Genomic DNA, 15,534 nt, shown 5'->3' on the forward strand with positions numbered 1-15,534 from the left:
GAGAAGCTACATCCCACCGGAGCTTCATGGCCAATGAGAGGCCAGAGATTGGGTGGGGGGAGAAAGCTGATTGGTTGCTGTTGAGTTCAGAAATAAAATAAATACTGGCACTGAGGACATGAATCCTCAGTTCCAGCACCCTGTATTTAAGGCGACGCAAATCAATAAAGTTATTTTCTTTAAGTTAACTGCGTTTGAGTGTGTTCAGCCTTACAGTTAACTATAACTGTAATTCATCGAGTGGGCTTTTGTGCAGGCACTTATATCTTGGATTTACTACACTTACACATTGTTTTTCCTCTCCTCCATTTTATCTTCATAACAACCATGAAGTAGGTTAAGCTGTGAGTGTGTGAGTGGCCCAGTAAGCTTCTGTGGCGGGATGTGGATTTGAACCTGGGTCTCCTAGATTGTAGTCCAGCACTATAATCATTATACTGCTCTGGCTTGTAAGAGATCCCTAACACCATCTTTTGCTTGTTTTACAGTATATCGGTCTATCAAATTAATGTAATTACATTTGAATTTTAATACAACTAGATTAGACATTTGGATTGTTCAAAGAACTTAAATTTTTGTTAAGGGCGGAAGCTATTTAGGGTTTTGTTTTGCTATTACTGTAGCCATTTTTGTTAAGGGTGGAAGTTATCGGCTGCAGAAAAGAGACTTAAGTTAGGGATCGTCTGCCAATTCCTATCTTGTTTCACAAGCATTCGATGTGGAACAAATACATACTCCTCTTCCCTCTTCCTCAGTTGTCCTGCCAATTCCAGGGAGAGGCGTATGGGCAGGGCAGGGGGAAAGAGGAGGGGTGTGGGGGCGATTTTCTGCCCCCCACATGACCCCTAGGCCTCCGTCTGGTGCACCGGTCCCCAACTCGCCCCCTGGTGGCTACGACTCTGTTTGGATGTTCCTTATCTGACTTCTGCTATTCAGTTTCCTCTTCTGCTTAGGCAGCTGTAAGTGCTCATAATTCAGGTCTTGCACTCTTGTGGTATTTATGGATTAGGACTCTTGGGAAAAACTCTTCAGTAATAACACAGGAGAAATCTATAGGTGCAGATGCAAATCAGTATATGAGAATGTTTTTGGTGTTGTTTATTGTGGAAAGGGAAAGTTATCACTCAGTGATGGTCTGGACTAGCTGCCAGGAATAATTAGATGCATGAATATTTTGTTCACATCCAAGGGTCTTCAGGAATTTAGGAGTAATTTTCAATTACTCATTAGCAGCTTCAACCATCTTTTGAAGAGACTGAAGTATTTGAGCTCTGAAAAATTAAGAAAAAATGGGATAGATGAAACATATATATGTTTGACTAACCTTAGTACTTGCTGACTTTCCCCTTCTCAATTAACTACACATTCCTTGAGATAATTGACTAATGCTGCTGAGTTGTACAGTGTTTGAAATGTCGCAGCAATGTTTCAAGTAGTAAAGGATTGCTTACAGTTATCAAAGCTTCATTCTTCATCAGAACGGTTAGTGAGAAATACTCTGGGCACAGTGTAAAAAAGATTTCAGTTTTGCTGGTTTTGTGTTTCCAGACTTAACAGTATATAAATGGATATAATATATTAAATGGACTGGACAATTCAATCTATATATATAAAAAGCTAACCGTGTATTTGTTAGTGGTAGTATAACTCAGTAACTGCTGGGCCAATTCCTCTGAAAATTCCCAGCCACTATAGTCAGCCAGGTGAGAGTGTTTTTAGAAGTTCACATACCTGAAATTTCACACCTGGCCCAGGTAAAACGCCCTTTTCCTGGAGCTCCATGGTGAAGGACATGCAGTTGCCTGTGTGTAACTGTCACCCTTAGAATGTTCGTGCAGCTTGGAATATTCTATCAGATGGCCAGATATGAGCAGTGAAAACAGTACATAGGCAGTAACTCGAGTGGAAGTGAAACACATACACACACATACACACGAGGGAGAGGGAAGGGAGTGAGAGGGAGGGAGGGAGGGGTGGCATGCAAGGGAAGAGAAGTGAGAGAGGGGAGAGAGTGAGGAGTGGCATGCAAGAAAGGGGAGGCAGGGGGCCCAGCATCTTGATATGACCCACCACCCTACCGTAGGGGAAGGGAAGGAAGGGAGGGGGAGGGGTGGCATGCAAGGGAAGAGAAGTGAGGGAGGGAAGAGAGTTAGGGGCGACAAGCAAGGGACGGGAGGGAGGGGCCAGCCAGCCTAGATTCCCTGAATACTGCAGTTACAGTTAAGAAAACCAGGCACACATTACTCAGGAGTAAGCTCAGTACAGCAACCATGACATGCTTTGAATGGCTGCATCGCGCACCTCAGAGGGTTTCCTCAGAAGCGACACCCATTGCCACCAACCAAACTTACTCCCAGATAAAGGATCATGACCAGCCAGCCTAGATGTGTGGGAGGGGTTCCTTTCCATCCCCCCCCCCCAAGGAATGCGGGCACACACATCAATGACATCGCACAGTATCAGGCTGTGTGTTTGCATGAGCATGTACTGCTGGCCTCTGCAATTGATTTGCTGTTACTGTTCCTTTCCCATTTCACCACAATAAGCCACAGCAGCGCGTGGCCGGGCCCCGCTAGTACTTTTTAAATATTTCTAATGAATTGCTAAACAAAACCATGAGTACTTTTAAACTATGTGATTTAGCTTTATGAATAGAGCTGAGAATAAGACTTCCTGCAGCTATTTTATCTAGTATATATATAGACAATAAAGAGATTATGAGGGCAGTATTTTTGAGAACTTGGGGGCTATTTTTAACTATTTTCAAGATGTTTTCAAAAATGACAGCATATTATATTACTAGCTTGGATTCAGAACCATGCAGTGAAAAACAGGGAAGTGAGATCTGTTTTGGAACAACATTGGGCAAAATTGAGTTGCTTACAGAATGGTAACCTTATTTGCATCTTGATTTTAAGAATGCTTTCTTGGAAGCAAATTGCACTGAAATAAAATGACATTTGCTACCAGGGTAGGCATTTAGAACAAGTTGTCAGACACTATTTGAATCATTGCTTTTTCAACATGTGTTTCACTGTGTGTAACCCTAAAGATGGGAGGAGTAATGTATAGAATTCCTGAGACTACATGTTCTTCAGTGCACTTTTACTATAAACCAAACTAGAAACCCTTAAAGGTATCGAACAGGTTGTTTCAAGCACTGGAATCAGAAGTGAGGTGAGGTGCTAGTGAAAATGGATGAGTATCCATCTACTCTTTCACTAGTTTGCTTGTTATTAATGGCCTATTTCCATTAAGATGTGTTACCAGAAAAGCGCACACACATCTTACAATAACCATTCCTTTTGAAGGATCAGATGTGCTTCAGTATTTTTGCAGTATGAATTCTGCTATAACAGGATATTTTTTGTACCCAAGGGGCTGCTATAGATGTGTAACATTCCTCATCTTTTAACTATAGTTCAGAGCTTGGAAGCAGATCAACAGAGTAGTGAACTTCATTTTCTTTCTGGGGTGACTTTACACTGCTTACAGCATTAATAACTGTTAATTGTGTCAGCACTAACCTTGACTATGATTAATATTAACTAGCAATCCTTCTTCTCTAGGATTTGAAATGCTGGCTTGAATCCAATAAAGTGTTCCTGTGGCTGAAAAGATTTCTATCTGTAAATCATTACTTTATTGTTTCCCTCTCCTACTGCATTTCCTAGGAAACAGGTGACACCCCACCTTAGAATAGCATTTCAGGGACATGTGGGCTGCACCGCACAGGTATGAAAATGAGACAGTCATGCTCTGTCCACAGAAGTGCTTTCTTGGATCCAACCCTACAGTTTTAAGCTGCTGACATACTTTGGTTAATAGGAAATCCGGTTATGGAAGCGCTGACTTACAGCTTATGCTAGCATGTTTCATGAATAAAATGAAAACGAGAGACCAATTTAAAACAGAGGTTATGTTTTGGGTGTGTGTGCTATTTATGCTTTTGATGTCTATGCTTTTAGCAACTATGGTGTAATGGTTAAGAGTGGCAAATTCTAATTTGGAGAACTGGGCTTGATTCTCCAGTCCTCCACAAGAAGCTTGCAGGGTGACCTTGGGCTAGTCACAATTGTATCAGACCTCTCTGAGCCCCACCTGCCTCACATGATGTCTGTTGAGGGGAGGAAAAAGGAAGGCAATTATAAATCCCTTTGAAACTCCTCAGTGTTAGAGAAAAACACGTTCTAAAAACCATTTCTTTTATTTTCTACCAACATGTGAAATATTTGTGTATGCAAAAATACTGCAGTAGATCAAGACTTGCCCAGTTCATAGAGTATAGAACTGTACTAGAACCACAGTTCTGGTTCCCAGAGGGTTAAGTACATGGTAGCTGATGCAATCCCTCCCACTTTTCACCAGACAACTGCTCCATAGCAACAGTGAGATCATTGAAGACAGTATTTTATTGATTTTTCCCCCTCCTGCTTTCTCTTTAAGCTATTATTTCCACCTCTCAATGACTGTGAGAGCGGAAATCTTTAATAGCTGGCTTTTGTAGAACGTTTTTGCATAAATAAAAGGGGGGGGCATGCTTCTGTAAATTTAATGTTTCATTATGTATTTAAAAAGAGAGACTGGTTTAGGGAGCTGGATAAATGTACCTGGTGTAGCTGATGTTCTCAAATATTCCTGCATTGTTTGCTGGTCTTCTAGGGAAAAGAATAATGTGGAACAAGATCTAAAGGAAAAAGAAGATGCCATCAAACAGAGGACAAGTGAGATCCAGGTAACTGGATTGTTAGCTTGGGTGTGCTTGGAACAGTGTAATAAATGATCATTTAAACCAAAATTTGTGCCGGGCTACCTAATGAATGGTGGCTCGCATATAATGTAACACCTGCTAATCATAATTTTACATTTCTGTCTTAAGTATGCACATGCATTTTTCATTAGAACTGGTGTGTCCTTAAGTATGTTAAATAAATGTTCAAGCACATGCTTAGTATTGTGTTGCCTTCAAAATTGAGACATTAATGTAAAGGTAATGTTAAATATTTGTATCCGCATGTTAGAGAGGCTTGCTACTTAATGGGCAGTGTTGCATTTTATTTTCCATGAACAGTGCTTCTTATACTTGATATAATTTGATGTCTGTGTATGACAATACATTATTTTTGTATTTGTTAGAATTTTTCATAACTAGTGGCGTACATCAGCCCTTCTGTCCATTAAGGCTGTGAAGCTGCTTCCTAGTTATTTAGATACAAATGCAGCTCAGGTCAGTGACACCCATGCATAATTGATGGCAGGACTGATTGTTAATATAGGAAACCTCTATGCCTATTAAAGGTAGATAAAGATAAAGATAAAGAATATAGGAAACCAATGAACAACGCAAGCAGCTTATTTTTCAATTAAAAATCCTACTTGACAAGGACTTATTTTGGGATGCTGGAGATTGATGTGTGTTTTCCCTTCTCTCCCCCCCCCCCCCCCCCCATGACAACAGTGTTCTTTTCTGATGAAATGAAACAAGGCAGTACTTTACACAGAGCTGTCCTTGCATTTTGTTTGTCAACAGTCTTTCAGGGAAAGTAGTGATGAAGCGGTGCTTCTCAAAAAATGATCAGAAGCACAGTCCTTTAATGGCAAAATAAACATAAAAGCATTTTAGCAGGCCTGAAATGGAGCACTTCTTGCAGTTCAATAAAAATGTCAATATCATGAAGATTTTTCCTCTAATCCTTGTGCATAGTATACAGGACCAAAAAGAAAATTTTGGTTGGATATGTTTGTTTCGTTTGGGGGTTGTTTTTTTTTGGTTGTGACTACTGCTTACTACAACCTATGGCTCTGAAGACTATTACTTAAACCCTATAGTAGAAAATGTCTCTTAAACAGTGTTGATGTGCTATGGCTGGTGTTGGTGTGTTAAAGCTGGTGCCATCAGTGGTATATCAGACCTAGGCATCTGATCTAAATATTGAAAGGGGCTGTTTTTTCCCCTTAAGGCTGTTTAACAGCTAGTTGCTTTACACTTACCTATACAATGATATTAATATGAAGCTACTTGGAGTACAAATCTGAAGGATTACAACGTAATTTGGGTCCCAGTTATAAGAATCTTTTCTTCTCTAATACTGAAAATAAAATGCACACAAGATTTCTAAGTACCTTTCTGTAGCTATCACATAGGTAAGGATAGACTTTCAGTCATAGGATGTCAAAGAGGCATTGAAGGCTTTTAGTAAAATCAGTGCAAGATCTGCTGAAATGCAGCGAGATCTCAAAATGGCCAGATCAGTGTTGCCATAAAGCAGGCCCAGTATGGCTATTAAATGTGGAGGTGATTGGGCAGGAGGGCACATGAACTAATTCTTGGGAGAATTAAGCAGCTTCTTAGTTATTTGGGTAAACAAATTCTTTTTCAGATCTGCAAATAACATCTTAGTAGAAACTATGGAGTAACTAATTATTTCCATTTAGCAGAATTAATTGATAGAACTACTCCCTTCTAGTTCATAATTAATGTCATGGCCGATGTTGTTGCTCTGTTTTCAGAATATCTCCTGATAATCCTTTAAAACTTTAAAAGTTTTAATTACTTAATCCCAATCACTGTACTTCACCAATGGTTTGATGTGGCCATAAAGGGTGGGAGCATGGACTTCCTTTTTAATGAATTCCAGAGTATCATGTAGCAAATTTTTCCCGTTTTCTATGGAGTTTAGATGAATTTTATTATTTTATTCTATTCTGCCTGTATTCAGTTTTATTCTTGCAGGAGTGTTAATTAAATATTGATGTTCTCTTTCACTTCATGCATTTAGATGGTGTGGTTTATGGAAAAATAAGAACAAAAATTGGGAGCTTTATGCTAGGAGCCCTTCCAATACTAACCTAGTCTCTATTTATTATCTTAGTCTTCTTGATCACCTCAACGTCAGGACCCAATCTTCATTTTTGTATCATATACCATAACTGGTGAATTTTTATTGCTAGTGAATCCTGATTTGAGAAGTAGATGATAAGTGCAAACAAATAGAAATAAATTAACTCCTTCCGTATCCTTTTGTTGTAAGGAACCTTGATAGCTTAGGTGCCTGTAGTTGAGCCTGTAGTTCTCATAACAGGACTCAGCATGGCATAATGGTTAAGAGTAGTGGACTCTAATTTGGAGAACTGGGTTTTATTCACCACTCCTCCACATGTAGCCTTCATGGTGAATGTGGGCCAGTCACAGTTCTCTCAGAACACTCTCAGCCCCCAGGGAGGCGGGCAATTGCAAGCCACTTCTCAATATATCTTGCCTTGAAAACCTTGTGGGGTTGCCATTAGGCAGCTGCAATTTGACGGTATACATACATATGCTCAGTGGCATAGCGCCAACAGGACGGGGATGCATGACATCCTGGGCGGAACAGTGGCGGAGGCGTGGCTGTGCCATGGCAGGGGCGTTCCAGGGTGGGGGTGGGCGCCACCATGGCAGGGGCATAGGGCGTGTGTGTTCCCCGGGTACAAGTTTCCCCTTGCTCTGCCCCTGCATATGCTCAGTTCTCATATCAGGAATCAAATCATTTCCAGGATAATATAAGCCATTACTTGAAATCTGCTATATATACTGAACTCGCTCTATGATGACTCAAGGAAACCTCTTTGCACAGACAGTATTCTCTATACCATTTCCCAGATTCTGGGAGATTTGTGGAGCTCTGAATGTGATGTGTTAGTCCCTGCATCTTCATCAAAATAAGCTTCTAGAGAAGCTGGTACATTTCATCCAAGGCAGACAAGGCAGAATTCAAATTGGATTTTTAAAGATTGTATCTATTAACACTGTTAATAGATTGTCATTCCCAGCAGCTTTTGGTAGGCCCTTTTAGCATAACAGGCCTAGATGAACTACTCTTAAGAGTAGAGTGAGCCCAAACACTGTGAACTGCTCCCATACCCAAAGCAAATGTCCAAACTTGAATGCATGGAATACCTTCCTGTCAGGTTGAGCCCACCTGGAGGTTATACCCATGAAAGCCTAAGTAATGGGACATGTTCAGAAAATCTTCAGATTGCTTCTTTGCTTAACTCTCTTTCTTCGACATGTCTGTCCTGCTTTCTTTTAATATTTAATTTTGAGCATAATCCTACATTCACATTGATTTGTTTTTCTGCCTTAAAGCATATCCTACAAAACTCATGGACCTCTTTCATTTTCATATTTGTTACCTTTACCTTACTTTTCACTGTTCTGCTGGATCTCTGTTTTTTCCTTGTATTCCAAGGCTTCATAACAGAGCAGCATACTACTTGTCTTTTTCTTTTGGTGGCCCTTTCCATTAAAAAAGAAATGTGTAAAAATGCTTGCTTTTTAACTTTTTAATATCTCAGGATCTTCAGGATGAAGTAAAAAGAGAGAGCAATAATTTGCAGAAGCTCCTGGCTCAGAAAGAGGAAGCAGAAGAAATCCTTAATGGTCTTGACGAGGAGAAAGCCAAACTGGAAGAACAGCTTAACACCATAAGACAGAAATGTACTGAAGAAGCTGATTTGGTAGGTCTTGTCAGCTCATTCATGGTTGCAAAATTTGGATGCAGTACCTCATTGGAGCAAAAATAGCACATAGCTGGAATAGGAAAATGTGATATTTCTAGGTTATAGGTGGAAAAATAAGATGAAAGTTACCCCTACTTGTTTGCAGATCTAAACACCTTATGAAATGGAGTGAAGAGAGCTTTTTCCATAATTTGAAACTGTTCTTAGCTTGCTTCCATGCAAAGAATCCTTGTTATTGCTGTGCTGGCATGACACATAAGAACTGCATTTTGCACCTTTTAAAACTTGTTTGTCATGATATTGAATTGAGATCTTTGGAAGAAATATTGACTTAAATTTGGATTAATTTAGTTTTAAACTTCTGCACCTAAGTTTTTAAAAGTCTGTCTATGGGAAAAAAACTTTTTTGCCCCCAGAACAGAATAACATATTTCTGGAAGGAGGAAAAGAAACTTTCCATGGAACTTCTTTTATAAAATTATGTGTATTTAAAATACTTATACCCACCTTATCTATGCAAGCTCAAGACCACTTATAGAGCAGCGAAGATTACAAAGGTACACTAAGAGTGACCAGCAGCAAATTAAACCACACAGTTAAAATTATTCATAGTTAAAATCACTGCCTAAAACAGTTACCCTCCATGAAATACCTCTAGAACAAAGTAGTTTTATATGCCTCCTTGAAAATAGCAAATGAAGACACCCACTATACCTGGTCTGGGAGGTCATTCCAGAGGAACCAGCCTATCACAGAGAATGCCTATGACCTATTGCCAAATGGACACTCTAGATGAGAAGGCTATCTGAAGAGTGTACCTGAAAATGCATTGTGAAACTTATGAAGGGTTTTAAATATAACCAGCACTTGGGACTGGGCCAGAAGCTGGAAACCAATAAATAAAGCACTGGTGTTACTGATCCATGACAGGGACCTCCCAGATGCATTTTGATTAAAGTTTCTGAGACCTCTTCAAAGGCAGCTCCATGCAGATCGCATTATAGTAGTGTAATGTGGAGGTTACGTTGGCATGGATCAGCATGGCTAGGGCAGCAGAACCAGAATAAGGGGTCAGTTTATGACCCAAAAGTAATTGAAGGAAGGCATTTCTAACAACAGCAAAAAGCTGTTTGTCCATTGGCAAGGACCAGATCCGTAGACACCCACAGGCTTTTAATTTGATCTACTAGAGAAACCTTGTCTAAGTTTGGTACATCAGCATCAGCTAAGCACTATCCAAACTGCTGTGGTTTCTTTTTAGTATTAATCACCAGGCTCACCAAATTTCTGATAGGAGACTAAGTTTTTATGCAGTATAGTTTTATTTTCTTAATATCCATTGAAAACCATAACTTGTAATAAGGGCCAAAGAAGACATGATTTCTGTTCCACAGCATACCAGTTGAAGCCAACACAGAGCTTGAAGAAGAAGAAGAGTTTGGATTTATATCCCCCCTTTCCTGTAGAAGACTCAAAGACACTTACAATCTCCTTGCCCTTCCCCCCTCACAACAAACACCCTGTGAGGTAGGTGGGGCTGAGAGAGCTCCGAGAAGCTGTGATCAGCCCAAGGTCACCCAGCTGGCGTGTGTGGGAGTGTACAGGCTAATCTGAATTCCCCAGATAAGCCTCCACAGCTCAGGCGGCAGTGTGGAGAATCAAACCCGGTTCCTCCAGATTAGATACACGAGCTCTTAACCTCCTACGCCACTTCTGCTCCTTGTTGCTCTGGAAGAGAGCTTGTTGCTCTGGAAGAGAAAAAAGGTAGCCTATAAATAACTGTTGTTGCATCGTGTCCTGTTTTAGGCCCCAAGACAGGCTTAAGTTAGGATTAGATGTTGAATACTACAGTGATATGTATCTCATGTTTGGTTGCTAATTTTATCTGTATTTTAAAAAAAAAATAGGAAAAAAGTTTTTATATCTTTCTCTCCATGCTGTTCTTGTAATTAATTTCATCAAGTGCTTCCTCGGCTTTACAGATTGCATCTCTAAAGGCAGAAATAACTGATCAAGAGTCCAAAATATCAGCATACAAAGATGAGTTAAATAAAGCTCAGGAAGAGCTTATCCATCTTCAACAAGAAACAGCAGAGCTAGAAAAATGTGTAGAGGCAGGGAAGTTAGAACTGGGACCTCTTCAACAAGATCTTCAGGATTCCCATCAAGAAATCGCCTCAGTAAGAACAACTCTTTCTTCACTGTCATTTGACTCTTTCTTCTTTCATAGTTTGTTTTCCCTTTTAATTGCAACTAATAAGAAGCACACGTTATTGACAATAGCTCAAATATCAGTTTTTTTCTCTGAGTTTTTAGATTTCTGTTTTAATCCTGGCAGGAACAATTGCTAAGTAACTCAAAATAGACTTTAAAACGCCTTTGTTAAAAACCAGCTGTTAAAATGTTCAAGGCATGCTAAACTTCCAAATCTTCAAATGCCTGGAACTGTTTTGTGTTCCCAAGATTGAGATTTGCAGAAGCTAGCAATATTTTTCAGAATTGGAGCTGATCTAAACAGGACACTAGATCTGCATCACAGTTGCAAGTGAAAGGATGAAAACAAACTGTGATTATTGGAAACTTGATTGAGAGAATAATGCAAAGTATGGAATGTAGGCTTTCTCAAAATTCTTGGGACTGCTTGATACATTACACATTTAGGGTTTGCCTGGAGAGGCATGTTGCAGAGTAGCACCTTACAGAAAATTTTCACAATGCACATGTGGTGAAATGTATAGATTGGACTAAAAAAGAAAGTACCTAAAAAGGGAGACTAAAAAAGAAAAGGTGCAGAAGCATAAAACGCATCATACTAAAATGAGCTAGCTAGCATAAGAATCAGAAAACTAACCATGTTATGCATAAAATAGATGTATAAAATAGATGATACATTAAAGCATCTAGAAGAAAAAAAATGTCTCTATTCAGTGCCTAGAAAAGTGTAGATTGTGCATCATGCAGTTCTCCATGGGGTAGAAAAGCACAATATAGGTTCCGCTCCTGAGAAGGCATTGTCTGTGTGTACCCTTCTGGCTTCTGTATCTGTGTGTGGGCAGGGTGTGTGTGTGTGTCAAACAGCAAGGTCCTCTGATTATAATCTTGCTGGGCACGTAGAAAGCAGTCCTTGTAAGCACATATATTCTTGAGTTTTATATGTAAACAACAGCATTTGAAGCAGTGTGGACTCATGTTTCTGATAATTCAGTTTCTGCCTGTAGAAATGTTGCCAAAAACTGATATTGTGGGCAGATTTTATAATATCCACAGTTAATGTTGCGATCAGTATGATAGGAATGTTTGTGAACAGATGGTCATTTTGATAGGATGAAGGGCATAGAGGATGAAGGGCATAGTTACTAGAATGGTGATCAAGAGCAGATAGATTCCTCTTGCAGTTACTTGGGAAGTATATAGACATTTGTATTATTTGTATCATTACCTCTTTCATAGGTATTACCTCTGAAATGTAACACAAATATGTGAGATCTTCTGTTTTTGCATTCTCTTCTAGCTGTTGAAGACAATATATATAATTTCTCTACACAGGTGCAAGAAAAACTGCATGAGCTCAAAGAATTAGAAAGCAGCCAATCTAATTGGGAGGCTCAGCCACATAGCATGCTACTTAATGGGAATACAGATCATTCTAGCCTCAGCAACAGCAGCAGTGAAACCGCAAACTTGAATGAGAATGTTGAAAGAGAGAGAGCAGATACTGAACAACTAAATCATGAATCTCCTGTGAGTATGTGTGTGTGAGAGAGAGGGGGGTGGGGGTGGGGTGGGGGGAGCACAAGAGAGTTATAAAATCCACATACGCGTTCAAATCTGGATTTTCGCAAATCCACCCATAGCTGCCTGTTTAAGAAAATTATATTTTTATTGGGGGTGGGGGTGCACATCAGTTTGTTCCATAGTGGGTTTTTAAAGGTTTATAACAATATTCTATCCTGGAAATTAATTGCTGTTGGGGAACTATTTTGCCATTTTTAAGGATCTCTGTTCTTCCCCGCCCTTCTTTTAAAAAAGAAAAGAAAAAAGAGATGTTCATTATCTAACTTTAAAGATGGCAAGGACCAGCATGGTTTTTCTTTATGTTCTCGAGGTTAAGCAGCAGAAATAACAAAACTAGGAAAATATCTAAATCCATATATCAAGATTATTTTTCTCTCCCAAGAGCATTATTTTTCTCTCCCACAAAAATATCTTTTTGTGAATTTTGCTTCTCTTGGCACAGTTATTCTTCAGCACATATCAGTTATTTTACATCTTTCTCTCTCAAGTGTTTTATATCATATTAGAAAATTTATACATGTGATTTTCCCCCCAAAAAGACCAGGAATAGTCCAGAAACAACAGTAGAAGCAGAAGAAAAAGAGGTCTTGCCACCAGCTGTTACTAAACAAGTGAGTTAGCTCACTATTTTAAAATCACTGCACAGCAAAATATGTAAATAGTTTTGTTTTGGGGAGGGGTGAAAACAGTTGCATTGTTATAGAATAGAAATGTTTGTATGAAATATCTATTTTTCCTCTTCTAGGAAGATCCATTTGATGAAGAATCTCATCAGCTGCCTGAACAGACTACAGAATCCACTATAGACTTCTTTGAGTCTGACCCCTTTGATAGTAAGTAACATCTGTCTAGGACTAGGTGGTAGTTGGCTCATAATATGTGGATCCTGCTAGCTGGCCTACATTCAGATAATATAAACTGGCGTTCTCAAGCGCAGAAATCAGTCTGTCTGAGGACTTGCTTTTATTAAATTTTTATTCTGCTATACAGCATTTTATAGTAAAACAAGTGATAAAGCAATAAAACACCACTTACGAAAAACAAGAATGGAAGACAAACTCCAACTAATTTTAATTCATTTACCACCTTGAAATTTAAAAATGCATTGATCTAAAAGCCAGTAGAGTTAATCTTCCTGGGCAGGTCTTCTTCATCAGTTCTTGTTTGCTTTCTCCACTATACTTCTTTTCTCAAGCCCTGGGCCTAGTTATGCTGAAGTGCAGGGGACCCCTCTCAGCACCCATATGCCAAACCAAGCAGCTAAAGGGGAGATGGTCTGAAAGTTTCTTGACTTTCCTGGACACTCCCCAAGAGTGGAGGAGATCCAGAATCTTCAACCTGAGATGCTCAGAAAACACCCCCCCCCCCCTCACCATTATCCTTGAGGCTTGCAGGTCAGAAGCTGGGAGGGCAGATGACACAAGGCCCTGACTGTCAGCTGTACAAATGGATGATTATACTGGAATGGGAAATGGGTACAGGATGGTTATCACCTTTTCCAAAACTGATCATTAAATGTTAAGGGCTTCCATAGTCTTCCTTTGAACTCCCCAGCTTGTGTGAGGGCCTCATTTGGTAGAAAAATGAACGCTGATCTTAATCTTTTATTATGAGTACCTCTGTTTTAACAATATTTAGTATGTTTTAGTATGTTTTAATGATGGAGCCTATGGATTGTTGCTGGCTTATTTATTGTTCGTTCCTGAATTTGTTGTATTAGTTGGTTGTACACCGCCCAGAGCCCCTGGGGATGGGGCAGTATAGAAATTTAAATAATAAATAAATAAAATAAAAATAAAAAACCAAGCTCACTACAGTTTATAAAGGACCAAAGCTGCCTCCATGACAGCAAGTAATTGACTCCTGGTTTAGTACTAAAATTAGCTTTTGTACATTTTGGACAGGGCCATTTGCATCCAGCTTGGAAAGTTCCAAAAAAAGAGTGAAAGAACGCTGATAAAAACTTGAGATGATTTTTAAGTAGTTGATGATTAAGGACTTCAAGAAAAATGTCATCCTCCCAAGCCTAGCTTTCCATCCAATCCACTTGATAACAAGTTGTGCAGTATTCACTCTGCCCCATAACTCTGCAGCAGCATCCAAATTCACACCTATTATACTTGCAGCAGCCTTCAATTGGCATTTTAAAAAGTCTCCAGCCTTTTTCATTTGAGTTACAAGAGGAAAGGTACTGGCTGCACATATGTAACAGGAAAAGGTGCAAAGATATGGATACTCTACTGCCATGCCTGTGCCTTTACATTCACAACAGCAATGAGAACTACATGGAGAATTGTCTCCATGTGGAAGAATTCATATTGTTCAAGCTGAATGACAGGTGCTTATGATGCAGTCATCTATTTTTGCATGGTGGGAACTTTTTTCAGGAAATCTGTGGTTTGAATTTGTGCCAGCACAGAAAAGTCTCTGCATTTCTCTCGATGCCAGTGTCATGCCATTACTGGCCACCCTGGTCTGTCCCTGCCATGCTAATCTCTTACTGTTGAGACCCAGTGTAGTATAGTGGCTTGAATGTCAGACTAGGACCTGGGAGACCCTGGTTCTAACCCCCACTCTGCCATGGAAGTTGCTGGGTGACCTTAGGCCAGTCACACATACACACACACTCTGCCTAACTCATCTCATGGGGCTGCTGTGAAGATAAAGCTGAGGAGAATAATGTAAGTTGGGGTTGGTATTGGGGTGAAAGGTGGCCTACCAATAAAACAAGTTAAAAAAATAAAACTGTGGACAGCAGTGTGGTGTGCCAGTTAGAGTGTCAAAGGAGTACCAGGTTCAAATCTCTGCTTTTGCCTCGGAAACTCATTGTGTGAGCTAGGGCCAGTCACACTCTCGGCCTGGCTTACCTCACAGGGTTGTTGTGAGGCTAGAAGAATGATGGCATCAGGTGCTCAGAGTCCCCACAGTGGGAGAGAGGCGGGTATTAATGAGGCAAATGGGTTCCCAGGCGGGTTCAACACAACCCCTCCGGTCCCTGCCTCACTGGCTGCCCTCCTTGCCCATGAGCCAGTTTAGGCTACCCCCTCCTCACTCATGATCTGACCTGGAAAGCCCACCAGCTGAGGCAGCCACACATACACATCTCTTCCTGCTTTGGACCTGGCCTGACTAAGTTAGATTCATGGCATATCCAGCCCTTGTAACAAATCAGTTCATCACCCCTGGTCTCAAATGCTTGAGAAGCTCTGGAAGGTTTTTGGACTAATGTGCTCATGTTCA

The 15,534-nt window shown here is 40.0% G+C and overlaps 1 protein-coding gene across 2 annotated transcripts in view; it reads left to right on the forward strand.

Moving 5' to 3' along the window:
* Positions 1-15,534, forward strand: part of EPS15 (epidermal growth factor receptor pathway substrate 15) — a 78,591-nt gene that overhangs the window by 49,096 nt on the left and 13,961 nt on the right. The window contains exons 14-19 of one of the 2 annotated variants that reach the window (XM_048496478.1): positions 4,663-4,735; positions 8,335-8,496; positions 10,482-10,679; positions 12,046-12,240; positions 12,834-12,905; positions 13,040-13,127. In XM_048496478.1, the coding sequence (XP_048352435.1) occupies positions 4,663-4,735; positions 8,335-8,496; positions 10,482-10,679; positions 12,046-12,240; positions 12,834-12,905; positions 13,040-13,127 (788 nt within the window). The remainder of the gene's footprint in view (positions 1-4,662; positions 4,736-8,334; positions 8,497-10,481; positions 10,680-12,045; positions 12,241-12,833; positions 12,906-13,039; positions 13,128-15,534) is intronic. The other variant, XM_048496479.1, reaches the window with a different exon arrangement.

The sequence above is a fragment of the Sphaerodactylus townsendi genome, linkage group LG05 (assembly GCF_021028975.2).
Source record: "Sphaerodactylus townsendi isolate TG3544 linkage group LG05, MPM_Stown_v2.3, whole genome shotgun sequence".
Classification (NCBI taxonomy): domain Eukaryota; kingdom Metazoa; phylum Chordata; class Lepidosauria; order Squamata; family Sphaerodactylidae; genus Sphaerodactylus; species Sphaerodactylus townsendi.